We start from the raw sequence: 25554 nt of genomic DNA on the forward strand, positions 1-25554 counted from the left end.
CTATTCATATGTGGTTAGCAACCGAATTTTAAAAAGCAGACTTCCAGCTTTTCTAGGCATCTCTAAACTTCTGATTTTAAATGAAAGATGCACTGAACAACAGATGCTCTAGATTAAGGAAACAGACTACAGTTACATGATTATGTCTGCAGGGTGTTTGCATAACGGGCCCAGTTCACATAGAATCATAGAATCATAGAACCATAGAGTTGGAAGGGGCCGTGCAGGCCTTCTAGTCCAACCCCCTGCTCTACACAGGATCAGCCCTAAGCATCCTAAAGCATCCAAGAAAAGTGTGTATCCAACCTTTGCTTGAAGACTGCCAGTGAGGGGGAGCTCACCACCTCCTTAGGCCTATTCCACTGCTGAACTACTCTGACTGTGAAAAATATTTTCCTGATATCTAGCCTATATCGTTGTACTTGTAGTTTAAACCCATTACTGCGTGTCCTCTCCTCTGCAGCCAACGGAAACAGCATCCTGCCCTCCTCCAAGTGAAGGCTATCTGTGTGGGTAGGGAAGAGACTCCTTCACCAAAGGTTTTTCTGTGCTGTATAGGGCTGAGCGTGGGAAGCAGGGCTGGGAGACTTCCAGTTACTCTTCATGGGTTGTAATGCATTGATATCTTACTATTGAGATGGATTAAAAAAATATTCACTGCATCTCGATTTTGGCATTAAAAGTTTGTATCTACAAAATAAGTTTACTTTGTGTTCTTTATTGCTTACTTTTCTGTCAACCTGGGTGCTGTTTAACGTACTAATTTGTCTGTTAGTATTATCTGGCAACACATCAAATATAACTTTTGTGTAAGATAACCTTTTAAAATACTTCATTATATGTTTATAGAAATGGGCTGTGTGTGTAGTCAAGTTGCAGCTGATTTATGACAACCCCAGCAGGGGCCTTTTAAGGCAAATGAAAAGCAGAGCTGGTTTTGCCATGACTCCCATCCAAGTACCAACCCTGCCTAGCTTCTGAGATCTGATGAGATCAGGCTATACCATGCCACCTTCCCTCCAGAAATGGGCTAGGCAGTAATTATTATTTTATATCCTATGATACTTTAGTAAAATGTTAGGCTGTTGGTTATCATCATGTCCTATTCAAAAGTAGTACTCATCTTGTATATTCATTTAACTCTTTCGTCTTTCTACAAATCAATAGTTAAAAGTGTGTGTTGGGTGGGGGGGTTTAGATGAAAGGACATAGCATCCCCCCCCCCCCCATCCTCATCTTTTTTGCCTCCTCCTTCATTCGCCTGTTGTTGCCATCTCCTTGGTGCAGGCTTTGCTTCCCTTCTGCTACAGATGTTGGGTGGTTTACTTAGCTACCACAAAACATGCCAGGGTAGGTACTTTGCTCTAGGACCATGGAAAAAGAGGACGTTGGAGAGGCCAGTATCCTTGCTATCCTTTCTTTCAAGACCCCATGCTGACCCTTGAATTGGGTTCCTTGGTATCTGTTGTAGATTGCAGCAACTCAAGATGACAGCTGAACTCCAGGATTTTTTTTTGTAAGTCTGCATGTATACAGAGGTTGCTAGTACATTTTTGTGAGGGTTATCCTAAGATTTCCCCCCAATGTTTGATTTATGTTCATGGTGCATGAATGTTTTGTGAAATGTGAATTTACTCACTCCATTAAACCTGGAGGAACACCATGTATGAGAGAATGCAAAAATAGGATGATAGTCTAAATACCCTTTTCATTTGATTTTTACATTCCTGAGGCAAGTCATTTTTGTTGTTGGTGGATTATTCCACTGATGGACTGGTGCAAACTGTATATTTTAACATGGGGGGGGGGCATTTTGGAGCACTTAATGGTGTCTTGAACTTCACATTCAATAGAATGCCCAGAGTTCAAAGTTTTAGAAGCAAGTTTGCATGTGTGTATTTGTATATCCCTGTAGAATGTAAGCTGTCCTCTGTTTCTTTTTCTTTGATGGAGGAAGGAGTTTTGTTTTTGCTATGTACTTACTAACATTATGTGTGTTCTATCCTGATATTTTCAATCCCTGGCAAAATGAGTTGCTTTGAACTGTGTCTTGGATGGACCCTGTATCGAGGGTCCTGTACCCACAGATGGATGGACCCTGTACCCACAGATATAGATGCAGTCAGACAGTGGTTGCCAACCACCGGGCCGCAGCCCAGTGCCAGGCCGCGAAGACCCCGACACTGGGCCGCAGCTCCCTATCCCTGCCCCCACCCGCAGTAAGAAACTTCCCAGGCCACAAGCAAATCGGCCACAAAAGCGGCCGATTAGCTTGTGGCCGGGCAAGCTTCATTTTGTGGGAGGGTGGGGAGAGGGAAGCAGGTCCGCGCATGCGCTTTTGCGCTTTTGCGCCATGCACGTTTGCAAATGCACATGCACAGCAATTTTGCGCATGCGTGGCAATTTCGTGCATGCTCGCATGCGTGGAAGTGCCATGCATGTGCGTTTGCAGCCGCGCATGGTACAAATGCGCATGCGGGCCACACGATCGCCCTCCCCACTACCGCCGGTCCGCAGCCTTATAAAAGTTGTGGACCACTGCAGTAATACATGCAAAATACTGGCATGCGTACAGTGATCCACATATAAATCTGCTTTTTATCAGGTAAAAGCATTAGTCCACCTATGTTAATAACATCTATTTTGACAGACAAAAGCTCTCAGGTATCTCAAACAAGTATTTTTCAACACACGCTACCTAAGATCCTTTCAGTGACTGATTTTGGGACATTCGGCATGCAAAACAAGGGCTTTACTGCAGCCATAATAGTGCTGTAACAGTCTGTATTTACATTATTAACATCAGACAAACCAGGAACACAAACTGTTAAAGAACAAAAAGGCTTAAAAAGTATGAACATATTTTCCCTATTCCCCCCCCCCCATTTTATTGCATCTCATCGTACACAAGGGTCCACTACCACAGCTTTCAAAATAACATGTTCTTGATATCAGTAGCAAATAGGAATGCCAACCTCCGGGTATAGCCTGAAAATCTCTTGAAATTATAATTGATTTCTGATCTGCAGATCTCAGTACACCTGGGGAAAATGGGCTCTTTCAGGGCTTGGATTCTGTGGCCTTCTACCCAGTTGAGGTCCCTGCCTTCTCCAAATCCTGCCTTCCCGAGGCTCCACTCCTCAGATCTCCAGGAACTTGCAGTCCAGAGTTGACAATTCTACCATTAAATAGTATTCTGTGGGAACAAATGCACCATATTTAAACTATCATTGCTGATCGAAATGAAAATGTAAAATATATTGGTACGTCAGGAGTAATCCGGTATACCAGTCAAAGAAACGTGCTTGAAAGTGCTACTTAAAATTATGAAATAGCAGGTACTTGCTGGATCTAAATGTTCCAGTGTTGAAATAGTAATTAAATAGTCTGCAGGTAGTGAATAGGGAAATGGGCACATTAGCAAAATTTCCAAGTAAGCATGCCCACTATAAAATAGGGAAAAGCATACGCTGTACCCTTTCTGTCACCAATGTGAATGACAGTTGTGGTCTGATCCTGAACTATTCTAGTGTGTGTTAAGTGTAGCCTGTTGCTCAATCATTACACTAATCTGAAGTATAGCCTCTAGGTGGTGCTTGAGAATGAATGCAATTTAAAATAAGCACAGTAGCATATTATTAAATGTCTTCAAAACTCTGTTCTTCCCTTTACAAATGGTACATAGGTGCTGGTGAAGCAAGAAAATAATTTTTTTCAAAGGTTAGGATATTCCAAGACAGATACTAAAGATTGATTATCCTGTTTCAGAATTTGCTGATGGTATCCAGTTGCAGGCTGCTGTAAATTTACTAATTCAAATTATGAATTGCTGTTTTATCTGTTAACCGTTAATTTTATTTAATTGTTATAAATAATGCTTTTCAATACTGATAACGTTGTTCACTTCTCTGAGACAGCATTTGCTGAGAGGGGCACTATACAATCAAATAAATAAAAAGTTGAGCTATTTGGAATAGGGGGACGCTGCTGTTCTAGCTAGCTGTCCACTTCACTATCCCTGCAGGATTTTCCAGTCATTTATTTGTACATATGCACAACAGATCTTGCATATACCTATTCTATATTCGTCTTAGGGGTTAAATTGCGTTAGGCAAAGAAGTCCTTGACACCTTATTAATACCCAATCTAAGTATTTGCAATTTATCAGAGGTACCTGATCTTTATTGTCTGCATAAAGCTGGAAGGACTCCAGGCCACAGAGATGCTTAGAAGATCTTTCACATGCCCAGCAGCATTCTCTATATCAGATCTGTTAGTGCCCTGGGAAAAAATGCCACAGGTTTCAACTCTCCCTCCTGGACTCTTCCTAATCCACAGCTCCTGATGACAGTGCAATTCATACTGTAAAATGTGGGTCAAAAGTTATTTCTAAACTTGATGCCTAATATTCAATATATACAGGCAAATGTTTCAATTCAATTGCTAAAAGTTGTCAAAACTATATCAGAAGCCATAGAAAATACTACTGGGTTATTTAAGCTGTGTGACATTTATATTTTTGTGCAGACACATGAATATATTTAAAAGTATATTAACAGTTACTATGCTTATTTGCCCTAATGGAGTGCTATGCATTTGGAGTTTCTGCACTTAGTTACAATGAATGTTTTGTTAGATGTGAATTTTTTCACTCCATTAAACATGGAGAATCTTTTGCTGTTGAAGACGTTCTGTGCGTGTAACAGGAAACCATCTATAAAAGAATGCTAAATAGGATGATAGATTCATTTGATTTGCGTATGCATTCCTGAGGCAAATAATTTTTGTTGTCGTTGGTGAATTACCTCACTAATGGACTAGGGCAACTTGTATATTTTCAACATGTGGGAACCATCTTGGGGCACTTAATGGAATGCCCTAGAGTTCAAAGTTTTACAAAAAAAAAGTGTGTGTGGTTGTATATTCCTGTAGAATTGGATCTAAGCCTTCTGATTACTTTTCTTTGATTTGGGGGGGGGGGATAGAGTTTTGCTTTTACAAAAAGAAATGCTTAGGCAATGGTTTGAATGGATCTTATCATTCTCTTTTACCAAGTGCTTCTCCAAGACTGTTTATGCACTTTGTTTCATGCCAAGCTTCAGGCAGGAGTTTTAGTTGTGGCAGGTCCCAACCTTTGATCACCACCCTTTGCTCAGTTCATCAGAAGAAATCTTTCTAAATAGTCTTACACTGTTGAAGGAAGAATTTCAGACAGAATGGTTCGAGCAGAGTCGCCTGAAACTCAACCCCTCCAAGACGGAGGTCCTGTGGCTGGGATGTAGGGGGCAGGACCAGGAAGCACGCTTACCCACCCTGGCAGGGACGCAACTTACCATCACAGGCCAGGAACTTAGGTGTGACCATTGATTCCTCCCTGACTTTGGAGACGCAGGTCAAAAAAGTGGCGGGCCAGGCATTTTTCCACCTTCGCCAGGCCCGACTACTAGCGCCCTACCTGTCCCCCAAACACTTAGCCACAGTGATCCATGCAACGGTCATCTCCAGAATACATTTCTGTAACTCGCTCTACGCGGGCCTTCCCTTGTCCTTGATCCGGAAACTTCAGCTAGTGCAAAACGCAGCTGCTAGGTTCCTCACCGGCACACCTTGGAGGGCCCACATCCAGCCAGTGCTAAGGCAGCTGCATTGGTTGCCAATTGCTGCCCGGATCCGGTTCAAGGTTCAGGTTCTAACCTTCAAGGCTTTACGCAAGTTGGGACCCACATACCTGAGGGACCGCCTATCGCCCTATGCCCCTCGCAGGGCCTTGCGCTCTGCGGGTGAAAATCTGTTGGTCGTTCCCGGCCCTAGGGAAGCACGCCTGGCCTCAACCAGGGCCAGGGCCTTTTCGGTCCTGGCCCCGACCTGGTGGAATGAGCTCCCGGGAGAGCTACGGGCCCTGCGAGATCTTTCAACGTTCCGCAGGGCCTGCAAGACAGAGCTCTTCCGCCAGGTTTATGGTTGAGGCCAGGGCTGATAATAGATCTATGCCCCCCCCAGGGACTCGGGTTCCGGACCCAAAGCAAAACATCATCAGGACCTCCTCTCCACCTGCTAGTAGTGGGAGGGAGAGGGGGGGAAGTGGAGCTGCCGTTCTTGCCATGCCGGTAATATTGGCAATGTTATTATTGTTTTTATGGGGTTTTAATGGGGATTTGTGATATTGTTACCCGCCACAAGCCACAAGGGAGTGGCGGGATATAAATATTATTATTATTATTATTATTATTATTATTATTATTATTACTACTACTACTAGGAAAAGAGCCCATTGAAACCCAAATACAATGGGCGCTAGAATGGGAAGGACAGGGCAGAAGGTAGGAAGGGAGCGAAACTTGAGGGCGTGCGGTGGCGGGCGGCGGCGGCGGGGCATCCTCGGCTGGCTGGCGGTTCCGTCGGTGGCCATTTTCGTTGCTCCGTCAGAAGAAGGCTTCCAGTCCTCCCCGCCCCCCGAGGCTCTCTCGAGCCGTCTCCCGGGCAGCGGAGCGGCCTCGCTGCGTCGACGACGCAAAAAAACGCAGCAGAAATTACATAATCAGGGAACCAATACAAAATTTAAAATATTTAAAATTGCATAATTGATAGGTACATTATAAAAAATGCATAGTAAAATTCCTCTAAAACACCTTTACTTAAGCTTAAGTTATCTTTCCCATGTGCTAAGCACATGAGCACAAAATTTGGCAACCTGCTTAATAATATGGCCCCTAGTATTCCACAGGAGAGATTTGACTTTTACTTTGTTTGAGCTATTGGAGGAATCCCTGAGTAATGGGAGGATGAATTTATTTCTTACAGAGTTGAAGGTAGGGAACTACATCTACTGTGAATTTCTGAGAAACATTGCAATATATTAATTTCTGAAAATTATAGGCAACATAATGAAATTTCTAGTGCCATGTTAACATGGCTCTTAGGACCTGGTCATGCTCTAAACTCTTCCATGCTTTGTTGTTACTGTATTCAACAGAGGGTTTTCCCCCCACGTTTCATGGGCTTGCCACAGTATTATAGGAGTCTGAGATGTATTTAATTCTCACACTAACATTCAGTGGGTATCTATCAGCTGAACTGTTTCAAGTGGTTAACTATGGAATTAATCTGGGCTGTTTGCACCAAGTGGTAGAGCTGATTGCTTCTATTTGTCAGGAGATTTCAAGTTACCAGTAGATAAAAATTGTTCCATTTGGGATCAAGGAATCTGTCTGTGTGGTAGCAGAATTAACTCTTTAAGACACAAACATAAGGTCTCTGCTTCCTTTTCCAGCCCATGATGGACACTGATTTTTTTGGAACTATAAACCCCATGTTTTTTGGGTTTAGACAATAGATTTCTGAAAATGTTACAAAGAGGGCATCAAAAGTAAGAATATGTATTGTATACAATATATGTTGCTCTTTAGCAGACTTTACCATGTAAATTCAGCCACTGTCACTTTAGAACTTGTTTGTATAATGTTCTGACTATTTGGAATTAGTGAATAATCTCACCTGAAGGAAAATACGTAATATATACAAATTTCTGTGTACATTATTTTTTCCTGGTCTATGATTATCCTAAAAAGTTTAGTTGTTCTTACGATACAAAGTTTGTCATTATTATTTTCTCTCAGTTCTTAAAAAAAAAACCCTCTTAACTTATTTAGCTGTATAAATCACATTAAATAAATGGTTTAAACCTGCTGGAGGAGTGCAGCTGACAAATTCCTGTGATGATGTCCTTTAAAAGAAAATATCTATACACTAATCTAATTGCCACTGATTCCATGCTGTTACTCCAGAATATGAGCATTGAGATTATTCTCTAATGCAGCCTTTCTCAACTTTTGTATCATTGAGAAACCCCTGAAACATTCTTCAGGCTTTGAGAAACCACAAAGTTGGCACGACTGTGCGGAATATAATTGGGAAGCATAGCTGTGTATGCAAACACCTGGGACCCTTCCCCTTCATTCCCCCTCCAGAACTATCATTAGCCATTTTGGCAGGTGGGGCAGATTGACATGGCCATATGTTCAACACATTTTTAAAAGATATATTAAACATTAATTAATATAAATATAATAATTAATTAATGCTCACGCATTCTGGAACTCCTACAGGCCCATCAAGGAACTCCGGGTTTTCACGAAAACCTGGTTGAAAAAGCTTTTCATCAAAAGGGAGGGGGACCATTTTTGTGAGTGTACCACAATCTCTGAATTTTAATTGTGTCTATAACTTCATTACAGAATTAACAAGAAATAAAATGTGTTTATCTATTTTGAGATTTTTAGGCTGCCCCTCTCCAGCAATAATCTCAGTGCAGCTAACATCATTAAGGTCAAGTACAAATATTCCTAAATATATAAAAACCCATTACAAAGTGCTTAAATATCCTAAAAAATGTGAGGCAAACTGTTCCATCACAGAAACTCCCCCTGAACCTGGGTTGATGGATCTGGATTAAATTACAATACCCAGGTTCAGATGGAGGGGGCAAGGTACAGGCCAAGGGGGGAGGGAGCATTCATTGATGTTTCCAAGTGCTGACACTGGACTCAACAGTACAGCTGGTTGAAGAGCACAATTTTACGGGCCCTTTGAAACTTTGAAAAGACCCAGATCTATGTTGACAGTTCATTCCACCAGGCTGGAAACAGGACTGAAAAGGCCTTGACTCTGATTGAGGCCAGCTACACTTCTCTGGGGCCGGGGATCACTAGCAAGTTGGTTCAGATCTACTGGTAAACTATGGTATGCTTTGAAACAGGAAGTGAATTACCAGGACTCTGCGTATAGTAAGCTCTGCTTTACTCTTACCTTTGAAACTGGAATTGCAAATCATGATGATTTGCCATTCTAACATAAGGATAGTCACGTTGCCAGTTTGCCACTTTGCTAGTTGTCCTGGGGCCCCGGGAAGTGCCCTTGGCCTCAACCAGGGCCAGGGCCTTTTCAGTCCTGGCCCCAACCTGGTAGAATGAGCTCCTGGAAGAACTGAGGGCCCTGACAGAACACTCTGGGTTCCGCAGGGCCTGCAAGATGGAGCTCTTCCACCAGGTGTTTGGTTGAGGCCAGGGTAGTAAGATCGGGTCCTCCCCTTTGTACCTCTTGTATCTGTAGCCCTTCCAGGCCAAACATCGCCTGTTGTCACCTGTCGGTGCAACAGCAATGGCTGAGGGCCTGAGGGTTCGAACTGGGGTACTTGGATTGTTGCCACCATTGATCAATTGCACTGGGGTTTCTCTGTTTTTATCTTTTTTAAAGGTAAACTGCCACTAGCTGGGAGCAGTGGTCTATAAATATCAATAAATAATAAAATAAGTAGTTTACTGGTTTTGATGTCTTGACAAACCATGGCTTTCCATAAAATAGGGAGAGAAAGAATAACTGTGCACTAGTAGAAGTGGCTGTACACCTCAAGGTCTCTTAAAGCCCAATCAAGTGAACAAAGCTATAATGTTCAAAATCTTTAATATTAACCTAAACTGTTGAGAAACTGATTGGATTTGTATTGCTGGCACCATATGCATGTGAAGATTTAGTGGGCTGAAACTCTTTATAATCTCCATTGTTATTTCTGCATTGCATTCAGTGTTGTAGAGGTGAGTAAGCTTTGAGTATACGACAACTTTGAGCAGTTCAGACATTACAGCCAAATAACAATTCCGCTTTCATAAATGACCTGCAGGTTTTCACATGCCTCTTACCCCTTCGGGACTAACTGCTTTCTCCACCTGAGGTTTGGGATAACCCAAATTTTCTATGATATACAGACTGTGCAAACTACTCTTATCACTAGCTATAGTTTGCCTCCTATGCAGAATCAATAACCATGACTTGAAATATATTTGTGTTCTGGTTTCAAAACAAATTATGGTTACTATAAACATGGGAATAGTCAGCACAGATAGAGAACGGCTGATTGTAAGACTCCTTAATGTGTTTTCTACCCTTAAAGTCTGTAATGTCTAAACTAGGCCCATGTTTCAAAATGTTCCCTGTAATGTCTAAACTAGGCCCATGTTTCAAAACTGTTGCCTCATAAGGAAGTACTTAAGGTAGGAGTCCTCAACCTCTTTGAGCCTGTGGCGGGTTTGGAATTCCAGCATGGTGGCAAACCCTAACCTGGAGAACTGGGTTTGATTCCTTACTCTACCACATGATGCCAACTGCATGACCTTGGGCCAGTCACAGTTCTCTCAGAATTCTCTCAGCCCCACCTAATCTCACAAGGTGACTGTTGTGGTGAAAGAAAGGGAAGATGATTTTAAGTTGCTTTGAGACCCAGGGTAGAGAAAAGTGGGGTATAAAAAACAACTCATTCCTTTTATACCACTGCATAGAAAAGAAAATATCAATGTTGTGCTAAGAAAAGCTACCTCCTCCCCCCCCCCCCATTTTTCATTGCTGCGCAATCTTCTTAAATCTTGCGTGACATATTTTTTGGGGGGGAGGGGTCCTCTCCATCAGAAGATCAGGGGCTCAGTATAAAACAACACATTTTCTTAGTAAAATTTAAGCAAACTGTTTTAACCCTGATGTCTGTAGACTGTAACTCTGAATTAAGCCCAGGAGACTATGGGAAGCCTGCACAGATTTCTGGTACTATGCTGTATTTGCAAACTGTACCTTTCTAATGGTCTGCAAGATGATCCCAATAGACTATATTATAGTTTGCAAGTACCAAGTCATGAACAATGGCTGCTATTTGCTAATCATAAGAAAAAAGGTGCTGTACTTTCACCAAATTGAAGCAGCATGATTTACTGAGAGTACCCAAGGTTTCAGACTTCCAATTTTGTCTAATGTAAAGGAATTTTCCATGACAGCTTTAGATTCTTTCACACATTACAGGACATGGAAATAGACATCCTTCCATAACTCTCTTGCTGCCTTCTGTGTAAGGGTATAGAGAATGGCCAGGTCCTCTGCAACCACTGATGGAACCAAGAGGTTATAATGTGTGAGTACTAGAGAGATCACATACATCAACATACTAGACCCTCCCACACACACTTGGATCTAGCAATTTATAGCTCAGAGGAAGAAGACTGCAAATCCATGCAAGTTTCAAGGTAGTTTTGGAACCATCTTCATATGATACTATGGGGGATGAAACCCAATATCACCGAGTGAAGACTTACATATCCCGACCTGTTGGTTTGTATGGCACAATCATTTGACATTCAGGTCATTTTAATGGACACCAGGCCTAAGGAAAAGGCACTAGGGCATCTCTACTGGGACACACCAGGAATAGTAGATTTCATCTTCTTGTGGGAAATTGCAATATCTGTTTGGGAAATGGCAATATCTGTTTGGGAAAGGCTGTTGTCCATTTCAGCCATGACTCGCAAAGCAGAGCATATGTACAGGGGACTGACTCTTTATACTCATCCTACTCCATCCTCTCTGATAGCAAAAGAGATGCAGGCTAAGCGGAGAGTAGATATACACTCACTCCCAGCAGATAGAGGGTAGTAGATCAATGCCAATGTCGCAAAATCTATTCTTTGTCATCTCTGAACCTCAGAATACCAAATAACCAGATCATAATGGTAGTTTACCAACTTTTCCTGTGGGAGATCACACATCTAGAACAGCTGCCTGATGACAAAAATATTCTTAGCCAGGGCCTTCAGATTATTCAAACAATAATTGAATCCGATTCATCAGTCTGCACTACAGCCTTTGCCCTAATTCTTAGGAGATATGCCTGGCTAAGATCTCAGCTCTCTGGTCTCTGTGTCACAAGAGACTCAACAAGGAGATTGGTTCACAGTCTTGAATCTCCAGGATGCATATTTTCAAATTCCATTAAACCTGAGCACAGGAAATACCTATGATTTAAACTTCAGAGTTCTGTATGAAAACAGGATCCTCCCTTTTGTTTTGGTCACTGTTCCTTGAGCTTTTACAAATTGTATGGCAGCAGTGATAGCTCAGGTCAAAAGGATGTTCTATCTTTCCTTATTTGGATGACTGGTTATTTGCTGTCCCTTCTGAACCTGAATTGCAAACACTGGTGTCACTAGCTCTGGATACATGGCAGAGTTTACGTTTATGAGTTAATTGGAAAAATCCAACCTTGTTCCCTCTCAGCACGTATCCTTTATTGGTGCTTGGCTAGACTCCACTGCATTGGTTTTCTTTCCAAGAGACAATGCATTATCTGTAAAAACTTTAGCTAACCATTTTATTTCAAATAGGTTCCTAAAAGCTATTCACATTCCACCACCTCCATAGTCCCACTTGCTAGGCTCAAAATGAGACCACTACAGAACTGGTTCCTAAGAGTGTTTAACCATGATGTTAGTTCTCAGGACCAGCTTTTCTCCATTCTGAGAGTAGTTTTAATGGGCTTACAATGGTGGACCAGTGAGTCAAACCTTCTACTTGGTGTTCGTTGTGGGTTCATTGCTTCACAGGTCACTGTAACAGATGACTCCCTTTAAGGCTTGGGTGCCCTTTGTGGGGGAGAGATGTGTTAGAGATACTTGGTCAGGCTACCATGGGACTAATGGGACTACCCATTAACCCATTGGAACTAAAGGCCATTTGTTTTGCCTTTAACGCCTTCACAGCTCTTCTTTATGGGAAGGTTGTCCAGATCCAAGCAAACAGCAACACAGCTATGCTTTATGCCAACGAGTAAGGGGGTACACTGGTTTTAGAATATTTACTGTCCTTAAAGAACTCAGGTTTATTAGAATCTTCCGTCAAGGTCCATCTAGCAGCAATCTCTCCCTTTCATGTTCAGGTATGAACGTTTGAAACTTCTCACAAAGTTTCAAACGCCTTAATAATTTGTACCCTTCTAGGACTCCCATTGTACTTCAGTGGTCTCTGTCCCTTGTTTACTCATTTAATGCACCTTTTGAAACTCTGGCCACCTGTTCCCTGGATACCCTTTCTTTGACAGTGTTCTTCCTAGTGGTGATTATCTGCCAGTTGGTTAGGAGAGATGACAGCCCTCAGAAAGGACTACCCTTTTATAAAATTTGGGGGAAAGAGGAATCTCAGCAAGGTATAATGTTGTAGAAGTCTTCACCTAACTTTCATTTTCTCCTGGGGAACTGATATTTGTCATCTGGAGATTTTAACTTTGGCAACCCTTTAAATAACAGCTCAGTAAGCCTCAATGGAAGGGACAGGATGTTTTGTTTTTTCCTCTAACCATTTGGCATCTATAGTACTAACCATGGTTTGTATTGGTTAGCACCTAAATCCAATTTTATATATTGAACAGAGCTTTGTCTCTGTAGTACTCAGAAGTTACCAAAGCCACTTTATATATAAACATTCTCTGAAATGCCAATCACAATTATAAAATATCATGAAGACTGATTGTTTCTAAACCATTTGATTTTAGTAAAGTTGTTTGTTCAGTCTTCCCAACTTTAAAACATGTAGGCAACATGCCATCATTAGTAAATTAAGCAAGAAGATCTGAGACAATTGCATTTAATGCTTGGTCTGTAATAACATTGTGCCAGATTAGCAAGAATGAATAGATGCCAAGCAAATAATCCTGTTTTGCTTCTAGTTTACAATGGGCTTGTTGATGGGAAACCACTTTTCTGTTTGCATCACTGTAATTTGATAACCCATTTGTATTACTTATAAACTGCATATTTTGGAAATGTTGTCACGGCAAAGCAATTTGTAACAAGCACTACGTAGAAGCTACTCCCATAAAAGTGTTTTCTAAATTGCTTTGCTTGCAACTACAGAGGTTGCCATAAAGAATGATTCTTTGTATTGGATTTTCAAACCCACAGGAGTGGCCACAGAAAAGAAAGACAGACAACTTTATGATTTAGGACTGTGTAATACCCCAGTTGTGAAAAAGAAAGATATAAACTTCAATAGGCATGCAGAACATAACACTGTGGTCTCCTAATGCCCCAAACAAGGAGGCTGATTTATCACCTTTTAGACATTATTTCAAAGGGAAAATGCAGTGAATCACAGAAAATGAAAGGAAATTAAAAATAAAGATCATATAGTCAGATTTCTCCATTCTTTCTGGCCAATTCAAGTTTTGTGACTTTATAATCTTTGAGTAGTAGTTATGATTGGATTTACTGTTGCTACCTTTAGTATACAATTTGACAGGTGTACAAAGGATGATATAAAATTATATCTATTGCAGACAGATGGAATACTGTGATGTAATGGCTGTATGCATTTAAGATCTGTAGCACATAAAAACATCATTCACTTTGTCACAATAAATGTCAGGCTATATCCGCTTTGTTGCCTGATATGAATATTTGTGTCAAAGAAAAGACGAGTTGCTAATGCAAAAGACAGCTCACAAGCTGTTGTGCTCCGCTTAAGAATCATCATATAGATTTTTCATCCAGGAATATATTTTTGTGCCTTCAACTTTATGTTGAGATAAGACAATACATTTTTTTTAAAGTTCTATAGAAGCTAGGTTTGAAAAGAGGCTTGAAAAGTATGAGAATAATTTTTATCAGATTGCTGCAGTATCTTTTAGAGATACTCCTGTTCATACCCCCCCCCCAAAGGGCATTACGCTCTGCCAATACCAACAGGCTGGTGATCCCTGGCCCAAGATAGGTATGTTTGGCCCCAATCAGGGTCAAGGCATTTTGGGTCATGGCCCCCACCTGGTGCAGTGGGCTTCCAGAAGAGCTGAGGGCCCTGTTGGAGCTGACTTAGTTTCACAGAGCCTGCAAAATAGAACTCTTCCGCCAGGCATTTGGTTGGAGCCCATGAACCTCATTGATAACACCACCTAGGTCCCTTCTGCATGGGGAAGGATTTAAAGGGAGCAGACAAAGAAAAACTTCTCTCTGCACCCTGTGGGGGTGGGGGACTTAAAGAGCCTGCCAGCGTCCCCCCCCCCCCCAATCAGGAGAGGTGCTGGCTGGCTCCTTGGCCCCAGGGCCGCCCCTGCAGGGTGCAGAGAGGTTTCTCTCTGCACCTTGTGGGGGCAGGGAACTTAAAGAGCTGGCCAGTGTTTCTTGTCATCAGGAGAGATGCTGGCCGACTCCTTGGCCCTGACACTACCCCTGCAGGGCACAGAGAAGCTTCTCTATGTACATCGCAGGAGTGGGTCTGGCCAGCTCCTTGGCCCTGGCACCGCCCCTGCATGGTACGAAGAGGCTTCTCTCTGCAACCTGCAGGGATGGGGGACAAATAGCATTTCTCCCTATTGGGGGAGGCACTAGCCGGCTCCCTTGGTCCAGTGCGTCAAACGTTTGAAAGTCTCCTAGCGGGCAGGGATTGCTCTGGAGTCTTCCAAATATTCAGCACATTGTGGGAAGTACCAGTTACATTTTATTATATAGGATGGATGGATGCTGGAATGCTAGACATTACCATGAGCCAGCTGTGCTGGAAGGGCAATAAACAAATTCCACAAATAAATAAAACATAACTATGTTCTTGCAGGTTTCAAGACTGCTTCAGCTTAATCCAGGCTATTTGTCTGTTCAGTCTGGTGCTGTGTGCTCTCTCAGTTGCTACCCAGGGTCTCAAGTAGATGCCTGTAATAAAATCTTGCCCTAGTACTGAAAGATATTAAGCAATGGTGTAAGATGGGAAGGTTTTCTAGAACAACCACTTAAAAGGCTCTGTCAAAGCCTAGATGGAAGAATACAATGAAGGCCCTGATATTTACTTATTTACAGTATTTAGTAAGTTTTTGTTCCACCTCTTCAGAGAACCTGTGGCCTGTAATGTTCAGCACAGTTTTTGGTTAGGGCTATGTCAGAACCAAAGCTTTTCTTTGACGTTCTTTCCATTAATGTAAGGTGCCAAAGATGGAAATGGGGACTTTCTGCTCCTGACACCTAAATAGATCATAAAAGTAGCATTTATATATTCACACATTTAAATATACAAATACACATCCCTGGTCATCATGGCCATGGAATAGGCAGGATAATATATGTCTACTCTGTTTGGTCACATTCACTTTGAATTCTTCCTTATAATATTATCATAATACATGTTATAGCATATTAATTCACACAAAAAAAATAAACATTCTTGAAAACATGTTGTCTGTGTCTACAGGTCACAGACAGGACATGTTGTCTGTGTCTACAGGACACAGAGGGTTTATCATTATCAAATGCAAGCATAGATCGTCTTGTATAAAAATGTCATGCTATACGTTTTAAATGATCAAAACCTCAACTTCAAAAGCATTTCATTAATTCCAAATCAGAAAAATATTTTATTGGCAGGTGTGTGTGTGTGTGTGTGTTTTAATGATATTAACATTTCCCAAAGTCCTGGGAGAGGGGTTTTTCCACCCAAATGTTCTGTTTCTTTTCAGGCCTTCACATATTTATTTCTTACATATCTATATAAATATAGTCTCTCTATATATAGATAGATATCTTCTGTATACCGTGCTTCACAGTATAAGTAAAAAAGTAATGGGGGCTGGGGTGGACTGAGTCCGGGATTGAAATTTCTGGATTGGGCCCTTGCCCCCAGAACGGACTCCCCACGCAAGCACCAGCCTGGCTGCACGCCGCCCACAGCCCCACCCTAAGGACTCCGGAAGCCTCCCTGCTGCTCATCTTCCAGGTCTCTGTTTCGGCAGGTGGGGGGGAACCTGGATGGCCCGCGCGCGCAGCCACCCAAGCACCGCATCACAATTTGCCCCCCCAAAAGACACCCCTTGCCTGCCTGGCCTTCTATGGGGGCGTGGGCCCACGGCGGCTTTGCCATGGGGCGAGGAGACTCTTCTGCCACTGCAGCCACTGCCAGCACCACTGACCCTCATCCTTCCTTCCTTCTACCCCTGCCTCAGAGCCTGAGGGCTGCTGGCGAGCGCGCTGTCCCCTCCCTTCTTCCCACCCCCGGCCCATGCACGCCCAGACGCCCCCTTGCCCAGCCTGCTGGCTGCTGGCTCAGGGCCCCTCCGGGCCTGCCTTTTGCTCACCCCCTGGAAGCCTCACCACACTGCCAGCCTGCCCTCGCCGTCCCGAGCCTGCCCAGCGTCGACTATGGCCCTGTGGGAAGGGGCCTCTTCCCAAGATGAACGCTTCCTCCATGCGATGCCGTCCTGCCGTTGTAAGCCTTTTCCTCGCCCCTTCCTCCATTGCTGCGCTGCTGCCGGCCCCGCACCATTCCCTTCGGAAAGCCCATTTTTATAATATAAAAAGAACAGTCTGAAGTTATATACTTAAAAAAATTAAGCAACTTTGCATATCCCGATCGTACCTTTTCTTCCTTTCCTAGTTGTCAGCCCTAAATCAGAATATATCCTATGCCTCTAGAAATGAACAAGGTGAAGTCCTTGGTTTGAGAGTCTGTTTGCATAAACTAGGTGCTATAAGCACCTGGTGTTTTCTGTTCTCAGTAAGCTGACATGACTGTTTAGATGTGAGAACTCCCAAATGTCTTGAGGTTATCATAGTGATGATGGTTTCTATTTATAGAGTTGCTTTACAATGCAAAGGCCAACATATGTAAATTATTGTTCTACAAAAAGTAGACTACTTAATGTTGGAAAATAGTTTTAGAGATTTTTGCATAATTTTTTTCTTTGCCAAAAAGCCAGTAAGCAGAATAAAAATATAGATGAAGAATATATTTAAGAGAATTATGATTTACTGGGGGAGGGGTATTCTGTGTGCACAGATAGAGCACCATCTGCTGTAGATATTCTGATCTTGTCTGACATAACCAAAACATGAATGTTGCAGAAGGAAAAAGGGGGCGTGGCAATGCAAGGTGAATTTGCTATGTATGGAGCTGATTCAGTTACTTTTTGTTAATACGGAAACATTCAAATCTTTCCATAGTAGGATCACTCATATTTATCTACACTGAGTTGTAGATCATGTTTTCCAAAGATCAAAGCAGGTCTTAGTAGTGACTGCCCCATATGTTTCCTTTGTCCTGGGTTCTTGAAGTCGGATATGGAGACTGTGCTCATCATGCTAAGGGACGAAAATCAGCATTCTAGAAATGTGTTTCTGGGAAATGTCTGTCAGAAAGAAAGCAAGGGAAAATAGGAGGAGAAATGGGTAGAAATTGAGTAAAATCAGTTTCTTAAAAATGCATCCCAAAAGTGGACGTCAGCAAATGCAGTGTTGCCTATTACTATATGGCAGTGTCGACTGACTCAAGTAGAGAAATAGACAAGAAAGCAAAAACTCTTTTTCTATCCTTACTCAAGTCACCAAGTTTAAGATTCTGGCATTGGTTGTCAGTCAGCTTCTATGTACAATTCATAGTGCTGGTTTTAGGCTTGCCAGCCTCTATGCGGAGGCTGGAGGTTTCCTGGAATTAAAACCGATCTCCATACACATTGCTTATTTATTTATTATTTATCAGACTTTTGGACAAAATGGCTGCTTTGGAAGGTGGACTGCATGGCGTGACACCCTACCAAGGTCCTTTTCTGTAAACCCAGCACTCTCAGGCTCCATCCTCAAATCTCCAGGTATTTCTGAACCCAGAGTTGGCAACCTTGGCTGGTAATAACTTTAACATAATGATTTGGGCACCTCATATCCATAGGATCACCTCCACCCATATGTACCCCCAAGGCAGCTCTGATTGTCAAGATCAGGAATTAGTAGTTCTTCCACTCATGTTAGTTTGAACTTTCTTGGATGTTCATGATGGTTGCTCTTTATCTAAGGAAAGGGCTGCCTTAGGATGCAAGGAAGCACCCAGTTTTGCAAAGATTTTAGAGACTTTATAAAACAGAACATTTCCAGTGAGCTTTGGTAAACTCATGAGTCAAATTCCATTCTTATGATAGGATAATAACTTGCTTTCTTCATATTATCTGTGATGTGTTCGTTTTGCAGAAACAAGAATAGGAAATTCTATAACTGGTAATCTGAAAGAAGAATAAATTAGGGCAGATTCTGCACCTATTTTGTTTATTCCATTGTCAATCCTGTTGAATCCAGATTGCTTTGAACTCGGGTCTTTCTCTCCCCCCCCACCACATTGAAACAGGAAAGTGTTCTGCATGTGGTTAGGGTAGTTCAGAAGGGGGGGGGGGGGAGCCAAGACTCTTTTTGTCTTTTCTTGAGGGGGGGAGAGGAGCCAAGCAGGGAGCCTCTTTTCTTGGAGGGTGGGGGGAGAGGATCGAAAAAGGCAGAGAAGGGAGAAAAAATCCAGGACCAACAGAAGTTGAGAGAAATTAGGGGCTTCTTGAAAGCAAGCTTGTTACATGAGCAGGTGTAGCCTATCAGAGGTTCTCTACCACGGAGCTTGCTTTCCCAATCCAGATTTGAAAAGTATTGAGGGTTAAAAGCACTCTAAGATATCGCACAATAAAGGTAGGGTCACTCTGGATCAATTCTTGCTAAAGAAGGAAAAAATCGCCCAAAATCCAAACAGAAATCGCATTCTGTGTAGACGGCAGGGACTGAATCGACCTGGGATTGGAATAAAAGTTTACACCCAGGGTAGTCTCCATTTGTTTAGTAATTCTGCTTATGGACAAAAGGTCAGTTGAAAAGAAAAAAGGGGGAGAAGTAAATCCAAACCAAAATGAATTTAGTCGGCCAAATAATACTGTTAGTCAAATTTAAAATAAATAAATATTAATATATGTACAAAACAAGGCGGCTATCAGGTTTTAATCTACTATGAAATAAATATATGCATATTTTTGTACATATATTAATATTTATTAACTTTTAATTTGAATGACAGTATTATTGGGCCTATACATTTATATCTTTTTAACCTTCAGGTACTTAATTCAAAAGGTTTATTTCTTCTTGGGTTTTAGTTGGGATATTTTTTCCCTTGTGCGTAAGCCATCTTGTGTAGTGATTAGGAGCGCTGACTTCTAATCTGGCGATCCGGGTTGGATTTCCTGCTCCTCCACATGCCACCAGTAGGTGACATTGGGCTCCCCACAGCACTGATAAAACTGTTCTTACCGGGCAGTGATATCAGCGCTCTCTCAGCCTCACCCACCCCACAGGGTGTCTGTTGTGGGGAGAGGAATGGGAAGGCGATTGTAAACCGCTTTGAGCCACCTTCGGGTAGGGAAAAGCGGCATATAAGAACAAACTCTTCTTCTTCTTCTTACTGCAGCACTGATAAAGTTGTTCTGACCGAGCAGTAATATCAGGGCTCTCTTAGCCTCACCTACCTCACAGGGTGTCTGCTGTGGGGAGAGGAAAGGGAAGGCGACTGTAAGCTGCTTTGAGACTCTTTCTGGTAGAGAAAAGTGGCATATAAGAACCAACTCTTCCTCTTCGTATATAATCTACAGCCTCTGGTGGATTTAATACAAGTTTTCTTGCCTTGTTTTGTCATGCTCATAAATATGCAATTTTTTTTCAGTGAAACATATAACTGGATTGTTTAAAAAGGTCACAATTGGTTCTGCGCCTTTCAGGTGCTAAACCAATCTCAAAGGTCTGGTTTGCATGAAAGTCATGGAAGTGTTCGCATACATAACCTTGGGATGAGGCAAGTTCCATCTATGTCTGCATATAAGATGACGAAGAAGAGCAGATTTTTATACCCCTCTTTTCTCTATCTTAAGGAGTCTCAAAGCAGTTTATAATCTCTCCTTTCCTTCTTTTTCTCCATGCGAGCATCTTGTGAGGTAGGTGGGGCTGAGAGTTCTGAAAGCTGACCCAAGGTCACCCAGCAGGCTTCATGTGGAAGAGGAGTAGAGTCTCCAGGGTAGAGTCTGTTGTTCTTAACCACTTCACTACACTGTCTCTCTAACTGAAATATGATTTCAGTAAAGGTAGAACAGCATACAGTGTTAAACTTGGTCATATGAAAGTTGCTTTAGGCATGACAAATCCCAAATATATGACCGAAGGAGCTCTGAAAATCCCAGTAAACTGTGTTGTGTCAGTATGGATATCTCACAATGGTGTGAAACTTCTGCCCGTCCAGTGAGAGATTGCTTATCCTGTTAAAATACTTTCAGATTGCATTCCTCAGCAAGGTCTGTCTGGTGTGCACAGCAATGCAATGATAAAGGCACACAAATAGTCAAATAATGATTGCAATGCACCAACTACTGCAGCAGCTTGTACATGAGACCCTAGTCAAATAAATGGAGGCTATGCTGCAATATTGCTCGACAGACTATTTAGTTTTAGATGTAAAACATTAATAGAACACCTTAGTAGAAGGGAACAAGCAACAAACGGATGAAATCCTGTATATTGCAATAACTTCAGAAATTATACTGAGCAGAAAAGGTTGGCAGTATGGCACCTGGCTCTTTCCTTCCAAATGCTACCCATACTTTGTTACTTTTGCTGTCCGCGATCACTTTAACCTTTCTCCCCTCTCACTTTCTAAAGAAAGTATTATGTCTCACTTTGAAATGTGACAGTGATTGTGCAACTCAAAAGGAAGGTTACCTAAACCTTCCATAAGGTTTTTTCTCTTTCCTAGCATTAGTGATCCATTTACAACAATGTCAGCAACACAAGTACTTGCAGATCAACAAAGCAGAACCGATTTCACAGCTGTATTGCTGTTTTCCATTACATTGCTGTTGACAGGCAAGGGACATTGTTTTTATACTTCTCTTTCTAACGATTTCTCCTCTGGTTCATCTGTTACAAAACATTTGTCTCTCTGAGCATTGAGTCTACAGTAAATATTGGTGCCTAATGAAGAACAACACAAGCATTCGGATCATGGGTTGAAAACCGAAATCTCTTCAGTTAATGTTTTTCTTCAGAAATTGGTATATCTGTCCTAATTATTTTTATCTTTTTAAATTTGGAAGAAAGAAGGGGGCTTTAGGGAGAATATGGGCTGCTGTGGAAGTATAGCTAATTTCTGACCTTAACACAAATGAAGAAGGGTAAATCTGGGGTATGTTGTTATTTTGGCACCACTGTGGTATGCAACTGTGGTATCCCCCACATTAGTGCTGTGTGATGAGTATTTCAGAAACATTAAATACTAATAAGGCATTCTACTTTTTCTAGTTCATGACTGCAGAATAAAAGATGTTACATAGATGACATAATTAATTGCAGTGGATAGTAAACATGCAAAAAATTAGCTGAAGCATGAATTTGAAGAAGCCTTAATTTCAGTGAATTATGTGTAACTTTTAATGTATACTCTACAGAACTGTTAGGATAAAGCAAGAAATTCCCTTGATAGTCCCTGTAAAGTACTTGAAACATGGCCTTTTTCTCAGTTCCAATTTAGATCTTGCCTGCTTTTTTTAAAAAAAAAACTTTCAATTTTCTAGTTACTTTAAGTTCAAAAAACTTTTATTTCAGTTAAAGAGTGTCTTAAATCATGTATGTTGGGAGTTTATATATATATATATATATATACTAGATATATACTAGATTTAAAGCCCGTTCGTGAGAACGGGCTTTGAAAGCCCCCCCTGCTTTCCCCTCCCCCCCGGTGGAGGCGCGGCCTTCCCCTCGAGCCTAGAAGCACACCCAGGGCCTCTTCGAGGGGAAGGCCTCTGTCTTTACTCATGGTGTCCTGCCACTTCCCCATGGCTTTCTGGCTTGTCCTGGTGAGGAGCTTGAAGACTGTCCGGGTGAGGGCCTAGAAGCCTTTCTGGCTTGTGAGGGCCTAGATTGTGCCCTCACCCGATTGGCTAGAACTGTTGTCTATCCTGGTGAGGGGCCAATTGGAAGGCGCTTCACACCCCTCACCCGGCCTGTCCCCACCCACTCTCCATCCACTTAGCCCTTAGCCAAATATGAATACAGCAAAAGCTGTATAAAGATATATACATACATCCATAAAAGAAAACTTGATAGCAGAGAAGAATAGATAAGATACATTTTAGTATGTTGTGGGTTCATCCTTAAGTGTCTAAATCCTTGACTCTTCTGTAAAAGAGCTGTCAAAATTCCATATGTCCTCAATTTCTAGTCTTTCTTTTATTGCTCAATGTTGAAATGTACTACGAGTAATTAAGTTTATTATCTGTGTCCTAATGTGAGCTCTTCTTTGCACAGATTATTACTGTGCAAAAAGAGAGAGGTCATTTAGAAAGAGTCCTGGAGTCTGCCCTTTATTACTGTAGTGCTTTCAAAGATAATGGTCCAGACTTACAGTTTCAGCAGGCTATTCAAAGGATGTGTCAGTTTACCAAGGCATTAGCTGACATGCTAATAACACCAATTAAACAATTTGCCTCTGACACCCTTGCTCCCAAAGGAGAGATTTGGGCACTAAAGATTAAGTTTTACTTTAGCTGGGATGAGAATATAGAATTCTCTCTGTAATGTGTGTGTGGAGATTTGTTATATTTATACCAAATATAATCAATATTTCCCTTCTTTAATGAGATAATACAAAAAAGGTTATAGAGTTTCATTCTATTGTTTATCAGCTGCTATTTTATTGTAGTGAAGTACATAGATTAACATTAAACCATTCATATTAGTACATATATATTTATAAAGCAAATAATTTTGTTTATCTGTAAATGGAATGGTTATCTTTTGATAATCTCATGATACTATTTAAAGGATATTATTTAATCCAGAACTGGTTCTGCATATGATAATTAGCTTGATTAATTTTGGGAACATCTGCATATAATTCTTGCACGTTTAATGATAGTGAGAACACACTGCTATCACTGCAGTAGATTTTAGTTTCTAGATAGTCTCGAATTCATATCTAATTGGGATGCCAAATTTATAAAGGCACAAAGCCTAAATGTATAATTACGTAATTTTGTCTTGATCTTTCAGAGTCTTCCTGCGAGCAATTAATCAGTATGCAGATATGCTAAACAAAAAATTTCTTGATCAAGCCAACTTTGAACTACAGGTAAGGAATGTGAATCTTGTTTTCACTACTCTTTGCTGATTTGTTTAAGTTGTCTTCCTTTCCAGCTCTATAACTTTGTATCTCTTAACTATGTTATTTTTAATTGGTTACTTTTAAGTGGGTTGGCTCAAGGTTGACTCAGCCTTCCATCCTTCCGAGGTCAGTTAAATGAGTACCCAGCTTGCTGGGGGGTAAACGGTAATGTCTGGGGAAGGCACTGGCAAACCACCCCATATTGAGTCTGCCATGAAAACGCTAGAGGGCGTCACCCCAAGGGTCAGATATGACTCGGTGCTTGCACAGGGGATACCTTTACCTTTACCTGTACCTTTTTTTTAAAGTGGGTAGCCGTGTTAGTCTGATGCTGTAGGACAAATTTTTAATCTAGTGGCACCTGTAAGAATAACATTTTATTCAAGGCATAAGCTTTCATGAACAATCAGTAGCACACACAAGCTTATACCTTGAATAAAGTTCTGTTGGTCTTAAAAGTCTCACTGGACTAAAATATTTTTAATTGGTTACTGAATTTGCCATTCGAACTTTCAGTAGGTTGCCAGCATGACAAAATGCTGGTGGAATTAGATGAAAGCAGGATCTAGGACTCACAAATACCATCCTTAAACAAGGAAATTGCCACTTCGGTCACCTAAGCTTTAAGGAGCTGTTTCATTTAGCCTGTGATCTAGTCAAAACTGAATGTGACAGGAATGGGCAGAAAAAGTCTAGAGAGTATGTCACAAACATGGCACAACATTTTTATTCACAAGAATATATTCACAAGTCTATAAAGCAGCCTCTCTTAACATTTTTACCATTGAAAAACTCCTGAAACATTCTTCAGGCTTCAAGAAACCACAGCTGTGTACACAGCCACCTGGTGCCCCTCCCCTTCCCACCCCCTCTAGGCCCATCATTGGCCATTTTTGAGGGAGTAGGTTAACATGTCCATATATGATCATAGGTAAAGGTAAAGGTAAAGGTATCCCCTGTGCAAGCACCGAGTCATGTCTGACCCTTGGGGTGACACCCTCTAGCGTTTTCATGGCAGACTCAATACGGGGTGGTTTGCCAGTGCCTTCCCCAGTCATGACCGTTTACCCCCCAGCAAGCTGGGTACTCATTTTACCGACCTCGGAAGGATGGAAGGCTGAGTCAACCTTGAGCCGGCTGCTGGGATTGAACTCCTAGTGTTATGGGCAAAGCTTTCAGACGGCTGCCTTACCACTCTGCGCCACAAGAGGCTCTTATATATGATCATAACACCTGATAAATGTTCATAACACATGATTAACAAATTTTTAAAAATATTTTAAAATTAATTAACTTCCACTCATTCAGGAAACAGTTCCAAGACTATCAAGAAACCCCAGGGTTCGACAAAACTCTGGTTGAAAATGGCTGCTATAGCGTTTGAGCAGTTAAGAACAACTTATTGTTCTTCATGACTGGGCAAAAGTAACAAGTCCCCTTGCCATTTTCCTTGTACTTATCTATCATCTCCATGCACACATATGTGCATATGCATCCACAAACACAGAACCTGTAAAAAGGACATGGAAAAAAACTACTTTAAGGGTAAATTCTTAATTGTTTTAAGGTGGGTTTCCTCTCCCTTCCATCATACTTTTTTTTGTTAATTTAGGTTGTTTTGATCTTGTTTTGTTCTTAGTTCTGTTAGTTCTGATTCCTGTTAGTTCTGATTCCTGTGGAGCAAAGAAAAGGCAGGTGGAGAAAAGGGTCAAGACAAATTTACAGACAGCAGGGGCAGGTCTCTTGAGTGTTTGCTGTTAGAAT

The 25554-nt window shown here is 41.6% G+C and overlaps 1 protein-coding gene across 2 annotated transcripts in view; it reads left to right on the forward strand.

Moving 5' to 3' along the window:
• DOCK1 (dedicator of cytokinesis 1) overlaps positions 1-25554 on the forward strand; it is a 474081-nt gene that overhangs the window by 307139 nt on the left and 141388 nt on the right. For both annotated transcript variants that reach the window (XM_077350091.1, XM_077350092.1), the window contains exon 30: positions 23679-23757. In XM_077350091.1, the coding sequence (XP_077206206.1) occupies positions 23679-23757 (79 nt within the window). The remainder of the gene's footprint in view (positions 1-23678; positions 23758-25554) is intronic.

The sequence above is a fragment of the Paroedura picta genome, chromosome 8, assembly GCF_049243985.1.
Source record: "Paroedura picta isolate Pp20150507F chromosome 8, Ppicta_v3.0, whole genome shotgun sequence".
Lineage (NCBI taxonomy): Eukaryota > Metazoa > Chordata > Lepidosauria > Squamata > Gekkonidae > Paroedura > Paroedura picta.